The following is a 10,531-nucleotide window of genomic DNA, read 5'->3' on the forward strand; positions in this document are numbered from 1 at the left end:
TATATCCTCCTTATGTTGTCTTCACCCTGGATTTCACCCACCCCACCGGTCACACACTCTGCCCAGATCACTCTCACTCTTTAGATACCTATCCTCTCCCCGTGACTCACCTACCCCACCCCTTCCAGTGCCCACATAGCATGTCTCCTGAGTCACTCTCCCTCCCTAGATCACGACCCCTCCCTGGGGACACACCCTCTCCTCAATCTAATGACAAGCAAAAGGCCTGTTCTGCTCCAGGGGAACCTAAGATCATGAACATCGGTGATATCTCACTCGCAGATGAGCTCGACTCCTTTGATCCACACTTTGAAAGGGAGAATAAAACTACACCTGGGCAAACCCCTGCAGCATCCGGTAACCCTGTGACCTTCGCATCAGAGGCCGACATCACAGCATCTTTCAGGAGGGTGAAACCTCACAAGGCGTCAGCTGATGCTGTACCCAGTAGTGCCTTGTAAACCTGTACCAACCAACAGGCAGGAGTGTTCAAGGCCAGCTTCAATCTCTCACTGCTGCTGTCGATGGTTCCCACCTGTTCAAAAGGTTGACAGTCATACCAGTACCTGAGGCAGGGTGAGCTGCCTCAGTGACTATCACCCATGAAGTGTGTTGAGATGTTGGTTATGGCCAGAATCAACTCTCACCTTAGCAAGGAGCTGGGCCCACTGCAATTTACCTGTCACCACAATAGGTCCACAGTGATTGAATTGAATTAAACTAACTTTTATTATTTACATCCTTCATACACATGAGGAGTAAAAACCTTTACGTTACGTCTCCATCTTAATACAGTCTCACTGGCTCTTCACTTGCCCTCAGATCTCCTGGACAACAGCAATATCTGCATCAGGGTGCTGCTTATTAATTAAAGCTCAGCATTTAACACCATCGTACCCTCCGTTCTAATCAACAAGCTCCAAAACCTGGACCTCCATACCTCCCCCTACAACTGGATCCTTGATTTCCTCATTGAGAGCCCACAGTCTGTGCAGATTGGAAATAACATCTACTCCTCGTTGACATCGCAAGGTTGTGCGTTTAGCTCACTGCTCTACTCTCTCTCCATCCACGACTGTGTGGATAGGCACAACTCAAACACCATCCATAAACTTGCTGATGACAACAACTATTGTCGGCAGAATTTCAGATGGTGACGACGAGGAGGCATACAGGAGTGAGGTAGACCAGCTGTTGAGTGGTATCATAACAACAACCTTGCACTCAGTGTCAGTAAGGCCAAGGAATTGATTGTGGACTGAAGGAAGGGGAAGTCGAGGGAACACACATCAGTCCTCATCGAGGGACCAGAGTGGAAAGGGAGACCAGTTTCAAATTCCTGGGTGTCAACATCTCTGAAGACCTATCATGGGCCCAGCATATTGATACAATTACAACGAAGGCACGGCAGTGGCTACAATTCATTAGGAGTTTGAGGAGATTTGCATATTTCTACAGATGTACTGTAGGAAGCATTCAAACTGGTTGCATCACCGTCTGGTATAGAGGGGCACTGCACAGGATCCGAAAAAGCTGCAGAAAGTTACAAACACCCTCAGCTCCATCATGGGCACCAGCCTTGCCAGCTCTGAGGATATCATCCAAACACGATGCCCCAATAAGGTGGCATCCATCATTAAGGATTCCCATCCATCCAGGACATACCCTCTTCTCATTCAGGAACAGCTTCTTCCCCTCTGCCATCTGATTTCTGAATGGACAATAAACAATGTACACTACCTCACTATTTTTTTTTATTTTCTTTGCTTTCTTTTCACACTACTTATTTAAAAGAGATTTTTTTTCTATTATAACTTGTAGTCTTTTTTAATTAAAGTCTGAACAATACAGCAGAGAAATGGGCCCTTTGGCCAATTTACATCTAGTCTGTGCCGAACGATTAATCTGCATAGTCCCATTGACCTGCACCCAAACCATAGCCCTCTGTTCCCTCTCATCCACGTACCTATCTAAATTTCTCTCAAGTGTTGAAATTGACCCCATATCCACCACTTGCACTGGCAGTTCCACACTCTGACCAGCCTCTGAGTGAAGAAGTTTCCCCTCATGTTCTTCTTAAACTTTTCACCTTTCACCCTTAATCCATGACCTCTAGTGGTAATCTCACCCAACGTCAGTGGAACAAGCCTGCTCGCATTTACCCTATCTTTACCTCTCATAATTTTGTGTACCTCTATCAGATCTCCCCAGAATCTTCTACATTCAAGGAAATAAAGTCCTAACCTATTCAAGCTTTCCCTAAAACTCAGATCCTCAAATTCCAGCAACTTCCTTGTAAATCTTCTCTGTACTCTTTCAATCTTATTTATATCTTTCTTGTAGGTAGCTGACCAAAGCTGCTCACAATATTCTAAATTAGACCTCACCAACATCTTTGTTTCAAGATAACTTCCCAACTCCTGTACTCAATACATTAATTTATGAAGGCCAATGTGCCAAAAGCTTTCTTTATGACCCTATCAACCTGTGATGCCACTTTTAAGGAAATATGGACCTGCACTCTCAGATCCCTCTGTTCTACCACACTCCTCAGTAACCTACCATCCACCATGTAATACCTACCCTGGTTGGTCCTCCTTAAGTGCAGTATCTCACACTTGTCTGCTTTAAATTCCATCTCAGAATCAGAATCAGGTTTATTATCACCGGCATGTGATGTGAAATTTGTTAACTTAGCAGCAGCAGTTCAACGCAATACATAATCTAGCAGAGAAAAAAAAAATAAACAAGTAAATCAATTACATATATTGAATAGATTTTAAAAAGTGCAAAAACAGAAATACTGTATATTAAAAAAAGTGAGGTAGTGTCCAAAGCTTCAATGTCCATTTGGGAATCGGATGGCAGAGGGGAAGAAGCTGTTCCTGAATCACTGAGTGTGTGCCTTCAGGCTTCTGTATCTCCTACCTGATGGTAACAGTGAGAAATGGGCATGCCCTGGGTGCTGGAGGTCCTTAATAATGGACGCTGCCTTTCTGAGACACCGCTCCCTAAAGGTGTCCTGGGTACCTTGTAGGCTAGTGCCCAAGATGGAGCTGACTAGAGTTACGACCTTCTGCAGCCCTTTTTATACTTGACTTGGTCTGAGTTCTAACAACACCTGTCTCCACCACCTCAGCACTAATTTTTCTGGCACTCTGGTTCCCATCCCCTTGCAACACTAGTTTAAACACCTCCCCCCACCCCGTGGTTACCTCATGCCTTTAACACTCCAGAGAAAACAACATAGACTTGTTCAACCTCTCCTTATAGCTTGTACACTCTCATGCAAGCAATATCCCAGTGAACCTCTTGCACTCTCTCCAAAGCATCAATGTCCATTCTGCATAGGGCGGTCAGGTCTGCATGATGAAATTATTAGAAGCTGGGCATCTTTTTGTGTATGTTATAAATCCTTTGTTGCTGATGGGATTTACTGTATTTTTTTCAGACTGGGAACATTGATGGTCCAATCCTGAACAACTTCTACACCTTCATGGCTCTGGTACCTCAGCTTCTTCAGTACATCCAGTACATTCTGCTGGGCCTTGGTCTGTTACTGCTGGGCGTTGCTGCAATCCTTGCATTTATTTCATGGCAGCAGGTATCTTGTGTTACAAATTGTACATGCATAGATTTTAGGCATGACGCTAAGACCATAAGCCATAGGAGCAGAATTTGGCCATTTGACCCTTCGAGTCCGCTCTGCAATTTCATCATGGCTGATCCAATTGCTCTCAGCCCCAATCTCCTGCCTTCTCTCCACATCACTTCATTCCCTGATCAATCACTTATCTTCCTCTGCCTTAAATATACCAATAACTCGGCCTCCATGCCACCTGTGGCAACAAATTCCACAGATTCACCAATCTATGGGTAAATAAATTCCTCCTCATCCCTCTGTTCTGAGGTTGTGTACTTTGGTCCGAGACCCCCGCACTATAGGAAACATCCACCGATTCTCCTTTGTCTATCCTGCTTGTTATTTCTTCAAAGAATTCCAACTGATTTGCAGGCAAGATTTTCCATTGAGGAAACCATGCCAACCACGGCCTATTTTATCATGTGCCTCGAAGTACTCTAAAACCACATCCTTAATAATCAACTTCAACAGCTTCCCAACCACTGAGGTCAGACTAACTTCTTTTCTCCTGACTCCCTCCCTTCTTGAAGAGTGGAGTGACACTGGCTATTTTCCAGTCCTCTGGAACCATGCCTGAATCTAGTGATTCTTGGAAGATCACTACTAATGCCTCCACAGTCTCTTGTCCAGTACATTCTGTTGAGTCATGGTGTTTTACTGCTGCTACAGTCTTTGGAATTATTTCACAACAGGTATCTTGTGTTACAAATTGTCGATTCATGCCTAACGTCTATGCGGATAACTAACTTAGAGAAATATTCTCTTATCAAAAATATCTAATGATCACACAGCCATAGTCGAAGTGCCTGTGCAGGAAATGTTTTCAATATTTAACTCAAATCCAAGAAATTGGTACTTGGAAAACTTTGTTGAAAAGAATCTGAGCAGGTTTAATCTACGTGGGGAGGGATCTGTCCATCATTACTGAATTGCCAGGGTGGGCACTGACAAGACCAGCACTCACTGCCCATCTCTAATGGCTCTTGAGAAGTTGGTGTGAAGCCCCTCAGCTGTCGGTGAGCAAGATGATGTCAAATGACCGCTGAACGTAACCACAACAGGGTCAATGAAAGGTCAACCAGAGTGTAGAAGACAAAAAAACTGCACAAATGCAAATATAAATAAATAGCAATAAATAACGGGAACGTGAGATAATAAGATAAAGAATCCTTAAAGTGAGATCATTGGTTGTAGGAAACATCTCACTGATGGAGCAAATGAGTACTGTTATCCCCTTTTGTTCAAAAGCCTGATGGTTGAGGGGTAGTGACTGTTATTGAATCTGGTGGTGTGAGTCCTGAGGCTCTTGGACCTTCTACCTGATGGCAGCAGGGAGAAACGAGCATGGCCTGGGTGATGGGGAGCTCTGATGATGGATGCCACTTTCAAACGGCAGTGTTTCATGTAGACGTGCTCGATTGTTGGGAGGGCTTTACCCGTGTAGTACTGGGCCGAATCTATTACCTTTTGTAGGATTTTCCATTCAAGAGAATTGGTGTTTCCATGATGTAGCCTGTCAGTACACTCTTAACTACATAATTATAGAAGTTTGAAGAAGTTTTGATGTCATGCTGAATCTCCATAGACTCCTAAGGAAGTAGAGGCACTTCCGTGCTTTCTTCATTATTGCACTTCTGTGCTGGGATTAATAACTACACATCCTCTACAACTGGTCACATTTAATTTTCATCCCTGTGCCTCCTTTGCTGGTTAGGGACTTCACATTGACTTCTCCGTGAACAACCTTCAGATGACTTACTAAATAAAAAAAAAAGCTGTAAACAAGTACAGATTTATGTTTGATTAACTACTGAGTTTTGGATCTGATTCAAACAAAGAGGATGTGTGGACCTAGTGGGGTCAGAGTCCTGGGGCAGTGGGCCACTAGAGACCTGCACTCTTCCAAAAAACAATTGCTGAAATAGGTGAAGCAGAACTTCAGCTGCTTAATGAGGGAGAAAGGCAGCAGGGTTAGATGGGCCAACTGTCCCCGTTTTCTGATTGAATGGTTCTTTGTTTAGAAACAAGCCAAGTACTTGGGTACTAAAAATCTCAGCACACTACCTGCTAAGTGCGGGACAGAGAAGGTCAAGGAAGGACCGAGGATTAAGGCTGAAACCCGGTTCTAGGTGAGTGCCAGGTCCGGGAGTCCTGATGAAAGGCCTCGGCCTGAAATGTCAACTGTTTATTCATTTCCGTAGATGCTGCCTGACCTGCTGAGTAGTCCTGTGTTCTGTGTGTGTGGCTCTGGAACCCTGCAGTGACCCAACATTGATTATGAAAGGATACCTGGACATTATAGAAACATAGAAACATAGAAAATAGGTGCAGGAGTAGGCCATTCGGCCCTTCGAGCCTGCACCGCCATTTATTATGATCATGGCTGATCATCCAACTCAGAACCCCGCCCCAGCCTTCCCTCCATACCCCCTGACCCCTGTAGCCACAAGGGCCATATCTAACTCCCTCTTAAACATAGCCAATGAACTGGCCTCAACAGTTTGCTGTGGCAGAGAATTCCACAGATTCACCACTCTCTGTGTGAAGAAGTTTTTCCTAATCTCGGTCCTAAAAGGCTTCCCCTCTATCCTCAAACTGTGACCCCTCGTTCTGGACTTCCCCAACATCGGGAACAATCTTCCTGCATCTAGCCTGTCCAATCCCTTTAGGATCTTATACGTTTCAATCAGATCCCCCCTCAATCTTCTAAATTCCAACGAGTACAAGCCCAGTTCATCCAGTTTTTCTTCATATGAAAGTCCTGCCATCCCAGGAATCAATCTGGTGAACCTTCTTTGTACTTCCTCTATGGCAAAGATGTCTTTCCTCAGATTAGGGGACCAAAACTGCACACAATACTCCAGGTGTGGTCTCACCAAGGCCTTGTACAACTGCAGTAGTACCTCCCTGCTCCTGTACTCGAATCCTCTCGCTATAAATGCCGGCATACCATTCGCCTTTTTCACCGCCTGCTGTACCTGCATGCCCACTTTCAATGACTGGTGTATAATGACACCCAGGTCTCGTTGCACCTCCCCTTTTCCTAATCGGCCACCATTCAGATAATAATCTGTTTTCCTATTTTTGCCACCAAAGTGGATAACTTCACATTTATCCACATTAAATTGCATCTGCCATGAATTTGCCCACTCACCCAACCTATCCAAGTCACTCTGCATCCTCTTAGCATCCTCCTCACTGCTAACACTGCCGCCCAGCTTCGTGTCATCCGCAAACTTGGAGATGCTGCATTTAATTCCCTCATCCAAGTCATTAATATATATTGTAAACAACTGGGGTCCCAGCACTGAGCCTTGCGGTACCCCACTAGTCACCGCCTGCCATTCTGAAAAGGTCCCGTTTATTCCCACTCTTTGCTTCCTGTCTGCTTATCTGCCATGAACACAAACACCATCCCCCGGTGGGTGTGACCACAGCAGATAATGAACCTTTAACAGGCAGAGTGTGGGTGCTGGGGCAATGGGGAGGGTGTGGTGTGTGGCGGGACAGGGAGATTTGCTGGGGAAATGGAGTGGTGGGATGAGGAAGGTGTGGTGTGATGGGATGGGGAGATTTGGTGGGCGTTGGCGGGGCAATGGAGTGGTGGGATGGGGAGGGTATGGTGTGTATGCCCCCCGGTGTCACCGGTAATTGTCTTCTTTTTCAGTGCCGTTGAAGTTTCCAGAAGGAAATGAAGGAAGTTCTGCAATTTTGTGTTTCCTGCATAGGTTGATCAGATGCAGGAAGCTGAAATGATGTGATCACAAGAGACTTTGGATGCTGGAAATTCGGAGCAGCACACGTACAATGCTGGAGGAGGGATCTCGGCCCAAAGCATCAATTGTCCTTTTCCCTCCATAGAAGCCGCCTGGCGCACCGAGTTGCTCAGTGTTTTGTATTTGAATTGATGTAATGTTTCCCTGTGATTTTCAGCCGTTGTGTAAAGCGCATCAGTGTGTAGGAAACAACAGGAATTCTGCAGATGCTGGAAATTCAAGCAACATACATCAAAGTTGCTGGTGAACGCAGCAGGCCAGGCAGCATCTATAGGAAGAGGTGCAGTCGACGTTTCAGTGTGTAGGAATTGTTTGTGCCAGGTCTCTGAATTTGAACAGACATTATAAGAAACACAAGAGTCCGTGTGCTCTCAGGAGATATGTGTCCTCCATGCATCTCTCTGTCTCCCACCGCCCTCTCACCACCATGAATCCATCGCCTGTGTTCTCTCAGATATCTCCCTGCCCACTATGCGCGTGCACACACACACAATCCGACGATGGTTGCCGTGAAGTTACTCAGTGAATGGACATCGATATTCCCTGGGGTGGAGCTGCCAGACAAAGAACATAGAAACGTACAACACTGGACAGGCTGTTCGGCTCATTGCAGTGCTGGCTCTGAAGCCAATCTGAAGGATGTAAATTCAGGATTTATAATCAACAGCCCAGTAAAACAATGTTAGTAAAACAGCCCAGTGAAAGGAACAATAGTGCAGACTATTATCTAAATGGGGAGAAAATCCCAACATCAGAGGTGCAGAGGGACTTAGGAATCTTTGTGCAAGACTCCCAGAAGGCTAATTTATAGGTTGAGTCTGTGGTAAAGAAGGCAAATGATGTTGGCATTTATTTCAAGGAGAATAGAATATAAAAGCCAGGAGATAATGCTGAGCCTTTATAAGACACGAATCAGGCCACACTTTGGAGTATTGTCAACAGTTTTGGGCCCCATATCTCAGAAGGGATGTGTTGTCATTGGAGAGAGTCCAGAGGAGGTTGACGAGGATGATTCTGGGAATGCAGGGGTTAACAATGAAGCGCTCTTGGCAGCTTTGGGCCTGTACTCACTGGAATTTAGAACGCAGAGAGATCTCATTGAAATCTACCGAATGTTGAAAGGACTACATCGGGTGGATGTGGAGAGAATGTCTCCTATGGTGGGGTATCCGAAACTAGAGGGCACAGCCTCAAAATTGAAGGGAAACCTTTTAGAACAGAGGTAAGGAGGAATTTTTTTAGCCAGAGAGTAGTGAATCTGTGGAAGGCTCTGCCACAGACTGAGGTGGAGCCCAAGTCTGTGGGTATACTTGTGGAAGTTAATCGTTTCCTGATCAGTCAGGGCATCAAAGGATATGGGGAGAAGACAGGTGTACAAGGTTGAGTGGGATCCGGGATCAGCCATGTTGGAATGGCAGAGCAGACTTGATGGGCTGAATGGCCTAATTCTCCTCCTAGGTCTTATGGTCTAATGTGTAATGGAAAATTGGACCCCCTCCCCTCTGCCCCAATTCAGATGAGGGGTCTCTGATTCAAGTTTCTCCCTCTGTTGCAGGTTCCATGTTGCATTTGGGAATGTTCCTGGACGTCACAGGTGATAGAAAGAGGGAGGGAAGGGTTAGATTGGTCTTCAAGTAGGTTAAAAGGTCAGCACAACATCGTGGGCCAAAGGGCCTCTAGTGTTGTATGTTTAAAGTTACACAATGGGGCAGCTCAGTGAGGGAATTTGGTCTGCTTCTCAATTAACAATGCACATGTGATTGATGTTGCTTTGGAAATGGCAAGGAATGCCAGGGAGTTCCAGTGAGTGAAAGTAGGCGTGATTACACGTGTTACGGGTGTGTGCACACACTGCGGGCTTGTGGGTGCATGTTACAGGCATGTGAGTGCATGTGGAAGACATATGACATAGGAACAGACTTCAGCCCACTGGCCCTGTTCTACCATACATTTATATTCCTTCTCAACCCCAATCTCCCGGCTTCTCCTCATTACCTTTGATGCCCTTTACCAATCCAGAACTTATCAAGCTCCACTTGAGACATACCCAAAGACTCCGAGCTGTGTGTGGCAAAGAATTCCACATACTCACCACCCTTAGCCTAAAGAAATTCCCACTCATCTCTATTCTAAAGGGACATCTTTTTATTCTGAGGCTGTGTCCTCTGATTCTAGAATAGGAAGCATCCTCTCTACAGCCACGCTATCTAGGCCTTTCAATATGTGATAGGTTTCAATGGGATCCCCTTCATTCTTCTAAACTGCAGTGAGTACTGTCCCAGAGCCATCAAATGCTCCTCATACGTTAACCATTTTAGTCCTGGAATCATACTTGTGAACCTCCTCTGGATCCTCTCCAGTGCCAGCATATCTTTCTTAATAAGGAGCACAAAATTGTTGACAATATTCCAAACGCAATCTGACCAATGCTTTATGTGGAAGCGTGTTTTGCTTAGTGACATTGGAAGCTTCTTGTGGGTGGGTGGTATTGATGGGACACGATGAGGGGATAGGGGCCACCCTGCTACTGTCAAGAACCCGTAACCGCAGACTGGCCCCTCTCCACGGTAACTGAAGCAGGATGAATTCTGACTTTATGACAAGCAGTGACCCCTTGAGTGGCAAACAATGAAAGGTTCACCACAGCAGACAGTCCTGAGTCTTCCAGCACGGCCTCACGAACGGCGGATCTATCTTCATGTGGATGTGGACAACGAGAATCAAAGGCTAATGCCTCTCACCCATTAACAAGTCAACAGGAATTTGTCACACAGAGAGTCAGAGTTTACAGCACTGAAACAGGTCCTTCTACACAATTCCCACCTGCCCACATGAGCTCCATACCCTGCAGTGCGCAGCCTACTGAAAAGCCTTTCCACGTGCTGGTTGAAGGTAGTGATTGGATCAGATTCCACCACCATGTCTGGCAGCAAGTTCCAGATCTTCAATCACTCTCTGCGTGGAATTTTACCCCTCATACCTTTAGACACTCTTTCCTCTCACCTTAAGCCTACACCAAGCACATCTTTCCCTCAGGCCCCCACTTTCTGCTTTCCCTACGTGACTCCCTTGTCCACTCGTCCCTCCCTGCCGATCTCCCTCCTGGCACTTA

The 10,531-nt window shown here is 45.7% G+C and overlaps 1 protein-coding gene across 2 annotated transcripts in view; it reads left to right on the forward strand.

Annotated features, from left to right (window-relative positions):
* LOC134360010 (scavenger receptor class B member 1-like) overlaps positions 1-10,109 on the forward strand; it is a 59,457-nt gene extending 49,348 nt beyond the window's left edge. The window contains exons 11-13 of one of the 2 annotated variants that reach the window (XM_063073992.1): positions 3,452-3,604; positions 5,665-5,772; positions 7,311-10,109. In XM_063073992.1, the coding sequence (XP_062930062.1) occupies positions 3,452-3,604; positions 5,665-5,772 (261 nt within the window). In that variant the 3' untranslated portion in view covers positions 7,311-10,109. The remainder of the gene's footprint in view (positions 1-3,451; positions 3,605-5,664; positions 5,773-7,310) is intronic. The other variant, XM_063073993.1, reaches the window with a different exon arrangement.
* The last annotated feature ends 422 nt before the right edge of the window (positions 10,110-10,531 follow it).

Source organism: Mobula hypostoma, chromosome 21 (assembly GCF_963921235.1).
Source record: "Mobula hypostoma chromosome 21, sMobHyp1.1, whole genome shotgun sequence".
In the NCBI taxonomy this organism is placed as follows: Eukaryota; Metazoa; Chordata; class Chondrichthyes; order Myliobatiformes; family Myliobatidae; genus Mobula; species Mobula hypostoma.